The 13,237-nt window shown below is 48.4% G+C and overlaps 1 protein-coding gene across 1 annotated transcript in view; it reads left to right on the top strand.

Moving 5' to 3' along the window:
- The window catches only part of CDH23 (cadherin-related 23), a 569,346-nt gene that overhangs the window by 412,364 nt on the left and 143,745 nt on the right, over positions 1 to 13,237 (top strand). The window contains exons 21-22 of the mRNA XM_006835863.1: positions 5,003 to 5,115; positions 6,282 to 6,389. Coding sequence (XP_006835926.1) covers positions 5,003 to 5,115; positions 6,282 to 6,389 — 221 coding nt within the window. The remainder of the gene's footprint in view (positions 1 to 5,002; positions 5,116 to 6,281; positions 6,390 to 13,237) is intronic.

The raw sequence follows: 13,237 nt of genomic DNA on the forward strand, positions 1-13,237 counted from the left end.
TGTTGTGACCCATGGGGTTTTCATTGGCTGATTTTTCAGAAACAGAGCACCAGGTCTTTCTTCCTACTCTTTCTTAGTCTAGAACTCTGCTGGAACCTGTCCAACATCACACCAACACACACATCTCCAGCGACAGAGCACGGCGGCTTTGCATTATGTATATTATCCAGAAGTTGAACCTGAGTCTCCTGCGTAGAAAGTGAGAATTTTACCACAGAACCACCCTCAGCCCCACCTGTACTATTAAGGAGGATCTTATTAGGGCTGTTGTGTTGATTAAATGAGTTATTATCAGAAATACAGTTAGACTGGTTCCTGACATATAGGAATCAGTCAGTATCATCCTCACTATTACTCTCTTTTTGTCTTTTCACCTCGGAACCCCCAGCCAGAGCTCTGTGCTCAACCCGAGTAACTTTCTTTTTCTGACTTCCTCTCTCCTTATGCCTCCCTCTAGCTCTCTCTTCCTTAAGGCTAGGAGGGAAGAAGGCGTGCAGAATAAAAGCAACAAAAGTTATCTCTGTCCTTTCCAGCCAGAAGCTGGGAAGGACTATATGAGGCACCTGCACATTCATACATCTATTGAGGCCAAGATCAGTGGGGGCTGCCCTGTGCCAGGCCTGTGCATGAAGAGATCAGATATGTTCTTCATGGGGTTCCAAGGTACACAGGCATCCCATGTCAAAAAGATCCTATCTCTGTATCACTTAAGAGAACACTAGATGATACACAGAGGATCCCTGGTAGCACAATGGCTAACACCAGCCATTCCACAGGAGAAAAAGACGTGGCGACATGCTCCGGTAAATTCTAGCCTGGGAAGCCCTGTGGGGCAGTTCTACTCTATGTCCCAGAGTCTCTGGGTCAGAATCGACTCCACAGCACACAACATAAACAGCAGATAATAAAGACACAGGGAGGAGTACAAAAGATAAAGGCACCAGAGGTAACTACTATCATATACACAATCCTGTAATGACAGTAATCTACAAGTAGATGCATGAAAAGACCTGCAAGCTGAACAGGTGTGAGAAGGAGAAAAAAATCCTCTAATACGCCCTGAAATCTCAGTGGTTTAACACAGTAGAAATTCTTATTCATCAGGTAGCCTTTTCCATACTGATTCTGGGGCCCAAATTCCTTCCATGTTGTGGCTCCACAGTTACTGCAGAAGGGAAAGAACTGGGGTGTCTTGCAAAAAGGTTTCTATGAGCCCGACAGTGCTAGAGGTCACTGCTATCCACACTCCATTGAGTAACAGTCCCACCAAGATATGGGGGAGGTTGGGGATCATAGGCCCTGGCCTGGCAACCACTTTCTGGCACTCAGCCTGGGAAGGGACCATGGCTCTTTGGTGAACTTTACCAGCGGTCTCCCTGTTACCCTCCCGGTCCAGTTCTACTGTCAAGCTCTCTTTCCTCTCCTGTCTTGGAAGCTGGATGAGCAGGTGACTGATGTTGATGTGTACAGAGATTAAAGAGAAGGGACCCATGGACTCTCCTCTGCTTCTGAAAAATGGGGGCTCTTCCCTCCTCCTTTCAGGCGCACCTGTCCACAGCAAACTTACAAGAAGATCTCAGAGTAAAATCATTAGCTAATATTAACCAAGGGGTCCACGAGGTGATGCAAATTGTTTATGTAGTCTGCTGCTAACTGAAAGATCGGAGGTTCAAGTCCATCCAGAGACCTCTGGTGATCAATTTTGAAAAATTAGCCATAAAAGTCCCTCTGGATTGCAGTTCTACCTGACACACCTGGGGATGCCATTAGTCCGAATCAACTTGACGGTACCCTGTTAATGTTAAACTAGTACATGGCATGAGCCAGGCACTATTATAAGTGCTTTGACCGGTTTCTCACTTAAACCTCCTCACTGCTCTAAGAGGCAGGTCCTTGTACTTGTATTGTCCCCATTTTCCAGATGAGGAAACTGAGGCACAGAGAGGCTAACTTAACAGAGACTGAACCACTCACTCCAGTGCCCCTTCTTTAAAGACTACATTATTTAAAGCCACATTAGGTCCCTGGTCCTCTACCCAGAGACAGCGCTGGGCACCCTGACCTTTCAGCACCCTGCCTCTGCCTCCGTAACCCAGGACTCTGTCCCTACCTGGGGGCTCTAATGATGACAACATGGACATTTTCTTGCTGCCTATCACAGCTCCTTGAGCTCAAAAGATGTAAGCATTTTTCTCTGAGGTCCTGGGTCAAATTAGCCAGGCTTGCTCCAAAAAGGTAGCCTTAATTGGATCTAATTTCCCAGACGGGGGAGTGATCCATCATGCCGACAAGTGCATGTGCAAACTTTTCAGAGATTCATTTCTTCCTCCCCCTGCCAATGAATCCACACCACCCTGGTAGAGCACATGGCTCAGCAGGCATACCTTTGTCTTCCTAGTCTTAACACCTCAGCAATCTTAACAGCTGCCCCCTGGCTCCTATTTCCAGCTCCCTGCTCAACCCCACATGGTCCAGAGGACAGGTCAGGGTGAGAGGGGTTCTAGGAACCATCAGGCCCAGCTCCCATGTTTTATGGTAGAAGAAGCCAAGCACAGAGAAGTTAAGTGACTTGCCCCCAGGTCACACCGGCAATGAGGACACAAAGATGAATAGTACATGGTCCCTGCCCTTGAAGGATTCTAGGCCCATTGAGAAGAAACTAATTTTCTGCCGATAAGGGGCATTGCTTACAGTTATTTAATCTTCAAAGTAGTTCTGATTGGAAGGAATGTTGTTGTTATTATTGTTAAGTGCCATTGAGTCGGTTCTGACCCATAACAACCCTGTATAGGGTTTCCGAGGAGCTGGTGAGTTTGAACTGCCGACCTTGCAGTTCAAACCAACTTTGCAGTCCAACGCATTAACCCACAGTGCCACATCATCTCTATTTTACAGATGACAACACTGAGACTCAAAGAATTTAGGGAACTTTCCCAAGGCCAAGTATCTGGAAAGGTCCATAGCCAGAATTCACTTCTGGGTCTCTTGATCTGCAAAGTAGACACTCTTTCTCACAATCCAAGTTGTTGTCAGTAAGTGCCTTTAAGTCAATTTTGACTTGTAGCGACCCTGTGTAGAGTTTCCAAGGAGCAACCCATGAGTTTGAACTTCTGACCTTCTGGTTAGCAGTCAAGTGCTTATCATACAGTGCCACACCAAGAATCACAGCCCATTGTTGTTGTTGTTGTTGTTGTTATGTGCCGTGGAGTCTGTTCCAACCCATAGCGACCCTGTGCAGGGTTTCCAAGGCTGTAAATCTTTATGGGAACAGAAAGCCTCATCTTTCTCCTACGGAACAGCTGGTGATTTCGAACTACTGACCTTGCAGTTCGCAACCCAATTCGTAACCACTATGCTACAGCCCATAGGAGATGGCAAATGGCCTGGCCACAGTAATTTTGGCAAAACTGGCTTATACAGTTAATATCAGCTTATAAGAGCCAATTCTGTGTGCACATCTCTTCCAAACTCCATGTTCAATACCATCAGCTTGGTAGTTTTAAATGGGCATGGCTGAGAGTATTTAAACCATGGAAATTGATAAAGACCTTTTTTTTTTCCTCCTGTGGAAAAGCCAGTGGCTAAACATCAACCAGCGAGCGCACCACTCACTGCTTGGGTGGCACTTCCCTTTTCCAGTTATATTACAATATAAAAAAAGTGACGAAACAGGTGGAGAAAAATGGTGGGATGTTCAAATGTGTGTACTTGGATTTAACAGAATAACTTGTTTGCACACTAAGAAACGCAAGGCAATATAATGGTGTTATTATGCACATGGAAATTAAAGGAATTATTTTTAATTAGTCTCAGTGCACTGCCAGTTGAACTGTCCAATAATGAGTCACAAGCTGGAGCCTGCGTGGAAAACTTGGTACTTTTCAGCCTTGTCACTGGATCTTTGTGACTCCCAATAGCTCAGCTTTCCATGAAATTAACTAGAGTAATCCCCACAACAACCCTATGAGGAGGTCTTATTATTAGTCCCTTCTGACCAGATAAAGGAGCCCTGGTGGCATGGTGGGTTACACATTGAACTGCTAACCCCAAGGTTGGCAGTTCAAACCCACCAGCCAGCCCAAAGGAAAAAGATGAGACTGTCAGCTTGAGGACTAAGGTGCGCCTGACCCAAGCCATGGTATTTTTAATAACCTCATATGCATGTGAAAGCTGAACAGTGAATAAGGAAAACCATAGAAGAACTGATGCCTTTGAATTATGGCATTGGAGAAGAATATTGAAAGTGCCATGGGCTGCCAAAAGAACCAATAGATGTTTTGGAAGAAGTGCAGCCAGAGTGCACCTTAGAGGCCACAACGGTCAAACTTCGTCTCTCATACTTTGGACATATTGTCAGGAGGGACGAGTAGCTGGAGAAGGATATCATGTGTGGTAAGGTGGAAGGTCAGAGAAAAAGAGGAAGACCCCCAACGAGATGGATTGGCCAAGTGGCAGCATCGATAGACTCAAGCGTGGCAACAGTAGTGAGGTTGGCCCAGGATTGGGCAGTGTTTTGTTCTTCTGTACCGACTCGATGGCACCTAACAACAATACCAGCACCTACTCCCATAATGATTTACAGTCTTGGAAATCCTAAGGAGCAGTTCTGCTCTGTCCTACAGCATTAACTTGATGGCAGTGCGCTTTGTTTGTTTGTTTCTCAGATGAGGAAACAGGCATACAGGGTTTAAGTGACTGGTGATAAAGTCAGTGAGATAATGTCAAAACTGTGAATGAGAGGTGCTTAAGTTTGAGTCTGGATGGCTCTCCTGCCCTGCTCCCCAGTCTCAGCCCAGACTTTCCAAGGTCTGAAAAGACCTCCTCCTCACTGACTCCCAAGGCACAGTGCTGCCATCCCTTCCCTGAGCACCGTGTCTGTCTTCTTGTCTCCCAACTGCCTGTTGCATGTGTACACACACACACTGTCTGCAGGACCCCTCTCTTCCTCTCCTGCCCTCTCACACTCTCTGCACCACCGTTCACTCCCTTCTCTCCCCTGCAGGTGAAATCACTACCACCTCCCTGCTGGACCGAGAGATCAAGGCCGAATACATCCTCATCGTACGCGCCATGGATGGGGGTGTGGGTCACAACCAAAAAACTGGCATTGCCACTGTGAGTGTCCCCTCCCGTGCCCCTGGCTCCCCACTTTCCTGCCATGTGTGTGTCCATTCCGTGCCCCTAGCTCATCTTCAGATGGCACCCCAAGTCTCTGGGCACCTGTGTCCTGAAGCAGAGCAAGCATTGTGGGAGTAGAGGAGGGTGGTGGGTCTCAGTCCATCACCTCAGCTCCCCCCAGAGGCCAGTTGAGCAGGCAGCAGAAGGCATGAACCCCCAGGGTTACCCCTGCCAAGAGTCAGAGGGGTCTTTCTGTAGCAGCAGCAGCAGCAGCTCAGAGCAGGAAGCTGGGCCCAGAGGACCCCTGGGGACTTGTTCTTACCACCACCCCAACCCTGGGGAGGCTGAGATGGAACACCTGGATTTCTCTTCCCTGAACCAGTAGGACAAAGCCCCCACCCAAGGCCTGTTACTTCCCCGAAGATGCCACCACAGGTAGAAAGCTAAAGGAAGGCAGTAGGGAGTCTTGAATGAGCTCTGGAATGCAGAAGAGAGTGGGGGCTGACTGAGAAGCAGTAAACACCCTCCATGGGAGTTTGGGGAAGGCACTCCAGCCCTCTCCGTTCCTGTTCCCCATTTGCTTTCTCTGGCTCTTCCCAAGGATCCCTATAAGACCTATCTCTGAGGATCACAGGTTTCTTCCCATAGCCAACCACAGTACTGTCCTCCCCCCGCTTGCCCAGTCAAAGGGGCTAGGGTTGGTTTGACCAGGGACTTACATGAAAGTCCCCAGTGCCCTCGTCAGTCGCAGGAGGTCCCTGCTAATAGGAATCAGAGCTCTATAAATAATTTACCTGGGCAGCAAGTGTGCAGGGAAATTGCTTGGCTTGTAGCTGAGACTGGGAAACCCAAGGGATTCTATCAGATTCCCCACCCTGTCAGTCACCTTCAGCCAAGACTAGGAGCGAGGGGGAAGAAAACCTGGGGTCACTGCAGGATTTCAAGTTATCTCATCCATCCTCCTGTCCCCTGATGAAACTGCATCTCAACCCACCCCTCCTGGAGGGAACTGGCTCCCTCCTGCCCTTGAAAACCCAGGCCTTGTCCCAAGGTCCCCAAAGTGGTGGAGATGGTGGAATTAATCCCATGAGGCCCTGTCAGCATTCGAGTGTTAGACTGGCAGACCCCTGCCCTTGCCCAACTTAGGTGTGTGTGCTCCACAGGTAAACATCACTCTCTTGGACATCAATGACAACCACCCCACCTGGAAGGACGCTCCCTACCACATCAACCTGGTGGAGATGACCCCTCCAGACTCTGATGTGACCACGGTAGGTGGGTGGCAGAACTGCCAAAAGGGTCTTCCTTTCCCTCTTCCATCATGAGCCCCCTGGCCTGCCCACTCTTGGAGCAGAGTTCTGGAAGCTGTCCTTGCAGGGTTTGAGGAGGCAGAGGCTGGAGGAAGCCCTCAGCTAGTCCCTGGTAGCAGTGACCTGCAGCCCAGGAACCAGGAGTTAGGACTGGCTCAGCATGTCGGCCACACTTCTCCTGAGACCCAGGCTTGTCCTCAGGAGAGAGGTCCCCTCCTCTCTGCCAAGAAATAGGCACGAATTTAGGTCTGTCCCAGCGCCTTCACCCCCAGCTAGGCCAGCTCCCCAAGACTGCCCCCAGGGGGAGAGGGAGTTGAGGTTCACTCCAGGAATTGTCTGGTGTGGGATTTGCCTGGGGCAGCCCTGTGCCTGCAGAGTGAACCTGTGCAGTCAGCACTGCCCCTTTGTGGTGAGGAGGGGGAGATGCAGCCAAAGCCACAAGTATCATAACATTGACTAGCATCCTCCGGAAGCTGAGGAAATCCAGGACCGAGCACCCCCTTGTGGTGGCAAGTCATGGACACCTCTTACTCTGCTCTGGAATTCCCATCTGTCAGGCCTTCTTCCCTCCCTCTTGTCCTCAAATGCCAACCCCATGGCCACCTGGCCAACGCTGAGATGGACCAAAAAAACCCTAGGGCTCGGAGGTTCCTTCCAACCACAAACCTGGGCAGTTTTCACAGTTCTAAGGCTCTGGGCTTGAGTGGCTGCTCTCTCCTGCCACCTTGTGGACACTTGGGCACTCTCCCCGCCCCAGCCAGGGATCCCAAGAACTGCTAAGTTGATACCCACCTCTGTTTCTGGGATTTTTTTCCCCAGAGGGAATTGAGGGTCAACTAATAGAGGTGGCCCAAGAAGAAAGTAGCCAGCCAAATGTCCTCACAGTAACTCCACCATCATGGAGGAGCCAGCCTGCAGGCTAAAAAGTAGGACTGTTGTGTGAGGGCTACACTTGGCCTTGGGCAATATGGAGCTCTGGTCTTCTCCAGGTCTCCAGCCTTCCTTATTCGGGGCCAGGAGCAGCATGGACAATGGCCCAGGGGCTGTTCATTCTCTAAACTCTGTGCTAAATAGGCTCAGGGGTGCAAGGGAAGCACCAACGCTCTGGCCTTCCCTCCAGGGAGTTGAGGAAACAGGGCTGGGGCACTCCTATGCTTCAGTGGCCCATAGGAGTGTTTGAGACCTGAAAGCAATATCATGACTCAAAACTCCAAAAAAGAAACGGTCAGATCAAAATTAATACTCATGTTAAACACATACCCAATGTCATCCAACAACTTAAAGCATTATGAAGTTTAGGGTTTGTAAAACTGTCTTTACATTCAAGTCATAGGTAAGGCTTTCCAGAATTTTCAAGTGTTCTATCGAATTCCCAGTTATGTATTATGATCGCCAGGAAATGAGAAATCAAGACATCCATACACTAATTGAGTTTGTTATCGCCAAATAATTTCGAAAGGAATAGTCCAAAAATCAGTTCAAATTTGGTAGCCATAAATGTATATATGGGTATTGGAATCCTAATATTGTGCTGTAAGATAAGCACTGGACTGCTAACTGCAAGGTCGGTGGTTCAAACCTACCAGCTGGTTCTTGGTTGGTAGACCCTATACAGGGTTGCTATGAGTCAGAACTCAACACTTAACAACAATATCTGGGTACATTAGGTGATCTTCTAAGGCCTTACACCGTGCCTGTCAGTGACGTAGGAGCCATGGCTGAGGTGTGAGGAAAATGTGGGGGGAGGGGCTGTCAGATGGCATCAAAGAAGAGGTGATATGTGAATGGGACCGGCCCACCTCGCTATAGTCACTGCAGCCCACACACACTGGTCCTTCAGCTTCCTAAACCCACCAAACTCTTTCCCACCTTGGAGTCTTCATACAAGCTGTTCCCTCTCCCTGGCCCTCAAGCACTCTTCTTTCTCTACTCCCCCACACCTTGTCCTTCCCCTGGCCTGCTCCTTCTCTTCCTTCTGCCCTCCCTGCGTACCCTGCTTCAGGTAGCTCTGCCCCCTCCCACTACACCTTTCCACGGTCAGAGTCTGCTCTGTTGTTTCTTTACTAAGAACCACTATTGTTTGAGGGTTAGGTGTGTAGATACTACTGCCAGAATACTTGGGTTCTGCTCACCTACAGAGTCCTGGTGTGATGCTGCAGGATAAGCACTGGACTGCTAACTACAAGATCAGTGGTTCAAACCCACCAGTCCCTCCTTAGAAACCCTATACAGGGTTGCTATGACTCAGAACCAAGTTTATGGTAACAACAGCACTTTGCCAGCTGTGTGACCTTGGGCTTGCTGCTTAAGGTCTCTGTTCTGTATCTTAATAAGAGTACCCGCCTGATAGAGTTCGATCAGTACACCATGAGGCAGTAAACAGTAGCTGTTGTTATCTGTTATCCATCATCATCATCTTCCTCCCTGATGGGATCTTGTCTGTGCCGAACCTCTGTCCTTAGCATGGTGCCAAGCACACTGTAGTTCAAGATATTTGTAAATTAATCTTGAAGGATTTGTTCCACTGAGAAATATCTCTTTCCTCCCCACCCTGTTTCACCTGCTCACCAGCCACGCCAGGTCAGGACTGGGAGTTCCTTGTCAGAGGGTCCTAGGGGATATGACCTCGGACAGTTCAGGGAGCACCCCCCCCAGAGGTGGCCACAGCCCCAGCCCCCTGGTATCTGAGGCCCTGGAGCAAACCCAGGAATTTTTCAAAGCTGTGGGTAGACAAAGATCCCTGGTGGTGCTGTAGAATAAACACTGGACTACTAATTGTATGGTCAGCAATTCAAACCCACCCACTGCTCTGCAGGGTCAAGCAGGAGAAGAGAGATGAGGCTTTCTGTTCCCTTAAGGACTTAGCCTCAGAAACCCTATACAGGGTCACCATGAGTTAGAACTGGCTCACTGGCAGTGGGTTTGGGGTTTTTGGTGTGTAGGCCAGTGCATGCCCATGTGTGCCTTAATCCAGGAGTTGGTTTGCGGGTGGGCATCTGATGGGGGTAGTGCTGAGACCAGAGACCTTGCCTCCCGCCTCTGTGTTGGGTATTAGGTGAATTCTGTTTGCAAGTGAGATTTTGGTCCAATTTTCCCTCCCAGCTCCTGCAACCTCCTTCAAGGACCTGGCTGATGGGCGTTGATTTAGAGCCTTTCAAAGCCCTCCAGCAAAATAAAGGAGAGCGGAGATGGAGAGAATGATTCCCCGTCAGACCAGGAGAAAAATGACGAGCGTGAAATGGGGAATAAACGAGGGAAAAGTGGAGAGAGTCTACAGAATCACCCACCAGGGAGGCTGCAGCAGGGTGGGGGGTGGCGGGAGAGGGTCACAGCCTCACCCCCTGACCAGGGAGTGGACTGAGAGGACAGAAATCAGGCCCCCACACACACAACCAAAGCACTCTCTGTCATTAGGGGGCAAGGAAAGATGAAGAGCTCCCACGTCAAATTGGTCTCGGCATTTTCAGCAACAGGCTGCTGACTTTGGACGGGTCATTTAACTGCACTTCAGTTTCCTGTCCAGAAAAATGGGGATAAAAACGTCCCCCACCTTGAGCTGTGGAGAGAACCATTGTTGAAATTCCAGGGGTGCTTCTCTCCTTTATTCCTCAGCAACATGACTTTGGCTGTAATTATGCCTTAAGCTCCTAGGAGCCCTGTCCCTTGTTTTTCAACACAGGAGCCATTGGGTTCCCTTTGTGGAGGTTGGGGAAACCTAGGCAACATTCCATAGCAATAAGGATACCTGGTGCAGCAAGGCTGGGTAGGGATAGGCCTGGGCTGAGCCTTACCGTCTGCCCCCCACCTCTCTGAAGGAGGAGAGGGCTGGGGGTGGCTCAGGATTCAGGGAGGCTTATTGGCCTTCTCCCAGGGGCATGGGGGCAGATGGGAGTCCTTGGCCAAGGCAGCCCCATCTGTCTGTTCTGGTCTGGTGGCCCCAGAGATACCTCCAGCTGGGGAGGAAGCCAGAGAGGGACAAATTCTGCTGCCAAAGCACAAAAGGCCCCACATCAAGTAAGATGAAGGAGCTGACGAGGCCAGGCTGTCAGTTCCGAGTGTCCTGGAGTCAAGAATGATACTGTCTTGGCACGGCCCCGGGGACTACGGTCACCCTCCCATTGTTCGTGTCCACCTCTGGTACCACAGCAGCCTCTGCAGTGCAGGGTGGGGGACCAGCTGAGAGTGGCTGTCACGGCAGCCCTGGGCCTCTAGGATGGTGGCTGGGTCTGTCCCCAAGGCTGCGGCTGCATGACCTTGAGTCTGGCCCTTGCCTCTGGAGGCTCGGCTCTCCCGTCATAGAGAGGAAGGCAGGTGGGTGACTACAGTGGTTCCCTGCAGAGCAGGTCGGCAGGCCCAGGAGTCCTGGGAGAGAATGAGGAAATCTCAGAACCCTCAGACACGCTTTTCCTTCTGTTTCCAAGTTGGCTCTGCAGTGTCTGGTCACCCAGGGAAGAGGGGCTGTGGGGTCAGGGCAGATTGAGCATGGAGGAGCCTTAGAGTGGGGAGCCAGGGGTGGGCGGGAGAGATAAAGGAACCAGAGTTATACTCAGTCCTGAGACCCTTCCCCCTCCCAGAGAGACTCAACCCTCTCCCTCCTTGAACCCCTCCAGACCCCCCCCCCATGACTGCCCCTTCCTTCCCAGTGGCCCCACTCTCATAAGTGGGCCCCAGCCCTTGACTCCCATCATCCAGGCTGCCACAGAGGCCTCATTCTGTTACAAATGAATTTAGAGTCAAAAGTTCCAAAGACGGAAGAGGGAGGCGGTACCCAGCTTTCAAAGCCAGAGTTTAAAATGGAAGAATCACAGGTGTTCTGAGGACTGGGGAGCCTGCTCAAGTCAAACTAACCCGAGTGTCATGTTGTCATCTAAACTCCTATGTCATCTAACTTCCTATGGCAGCCACTACATGAGTTTCTCACGTGCCAGTTGTTCAGTGCCATCAAGTCAGTTCCAACTCATAGTGACCCTATGTAGGGTTTCCGAGGCTTTAAATCTTTGTGGAAGCAAAAAGTCTCATCTTTCTCCCATGAAGCAGCTGGTGGGCTCGAACTGCCAACCTTGTGGTTCACAGTCCTGTGCTTAGCCTATGGAGCCACTGCCATTTAAATATCTTTATTTCTATTTTGAATTAAATCGAACAATGGAAATGAAAATCTGAAAGCCCAACATTTTCCAAAACACACAGCACATGTTGCAAAGTATGGAAGACTAATAAATAATACATTTAAAAAAAAAAAAAAGAGAGTCTGTGAAGAACAAGCAAAACTAATTCGGGGTGACAGAGATCAGAACCTTGGTTGGCTGTGGTGGGGGTACAAGGATCCGGGAGAAGATGGACTAGAAAGGACCATGAGAAGACTTCCTTGTTTGGAGTGTTGGTTACAAGAGTATATTTTTTTGATCAAAATCCGTGCATTTTGTTGTATAGAATTATATACAAATAAAAAGTTAAACAGAAAATTAAATAAGTAGCAGGTGTTGATGAGAATGGAGGGAAACTGGAACCCACATGCACATGAGAACCCACACGCTTACAGGAATTTAAAATGTGCAGCTACTATGAAAAGCACTGTGGGAGTTCCTCAAAAACCTAAACAGGAAACTGCTGATGACCGAGCCATTCCACTTCTGGGTATATATCGCAAAGGACTCAAGAGCATAGACTTGTACAGCCGTGTTCATTGCAACAGAATTCACAATAGCCTGAAGGTGGAAACAACCCAAGCATCCATCAGCAGATGAATGGGTCAACAAAATGTGGTGCGTCCAGCCAACAGACTGTGATTCAGTCATGATGAGAAATGAAGTCCTGGTGCTTGCTACAACGTGGATGAACCTTGAAAACCTTAGGCTGAGTGAAATTAGTCAGACACAAAATCCCAAAAATCATATGAATCCACTTACCTGAAATGTCTAGAATAGGCAAAATCATAGAGCTAGAAAGCTGACTAGAGGTTACCAGAGGCTGCTGGGAAAGGGAACGAAAGGTTATAGTTCAATGGGTACAGAGTTGATGAAAGTGTTTTGGAAATAGATAGGTCCTTGGGAGGCACAGATAGTTTGTGTTGAGCTGCTATCAAAAGATTGATGGTTCAAACCCACCTAGCAGTATTGTGGCTTTTCTAGCCTGGTTGTCTACTTTGGTCAGATTTCAGTCATTGAAACCCCAGTGGAGCACAGTTCTACACTGGAATACCTGGGGTGGCTATGAGTTCGAATCCACTCAACAGCTTCAGGTTTGATTTGGATGATTTGATTTTTTTTTTTTTATGTTTACACAACATTGTAATTAATGTCACCGAATTGTATACTTAGACATGGTTAAAATGGCACATTCTATGAATGGGGGTTCAAGAAGTTCATGGAAAAATGGAATTGACTAATGGAATTTTCCTACAAACTTTTTGAAGCTGCCTCGTACATTATATATATTTTACCACAATAAAATAGAGCTCCTGGCAATAAAAATAGACACACCTACTTTTAAAAAAGGGAGGGGGGGGCAGGAAAAGATAGCTCAAGCAAGTGACCAAAATACTAAAGAACAAAATGTTTCAAGGAAGATATGGCAATGGACCTACCTGATAAGGAAACCAAAAGAATTATATTATATTCAGTACCCTTCAATAGTTTAAGAAAGATATCAGGAATACAAAGACACTATCAAGGAAATCATAAACAAAATCAAGGAAAACACAGACAAAACTCTAGAAAAATTCATGAAAACAATTTAAGAACAAACTTGACAAAATAAAGGAAAAATTAGAGCCCATTTAAAAAAAAAAAAAAAAAAACAAAAAATAATTC

The sequence above is a fragment of the Chrysochloris asiatica genome, unplaced genomic scaffold (genome assembly GCF_000296735.1).
Source record: "Chrysochloris asiatica unplaced genomic scaffold, ChrAsi1.0 scaffold00020, whole genome shotgun sequence".
Lineage (NCBI taxonomy): Eukaryota > Metazoa > Chordata > Mammalia > Afrosoricida > Chrysochloridae > Chrysochloris > Chrysochloris asiatica.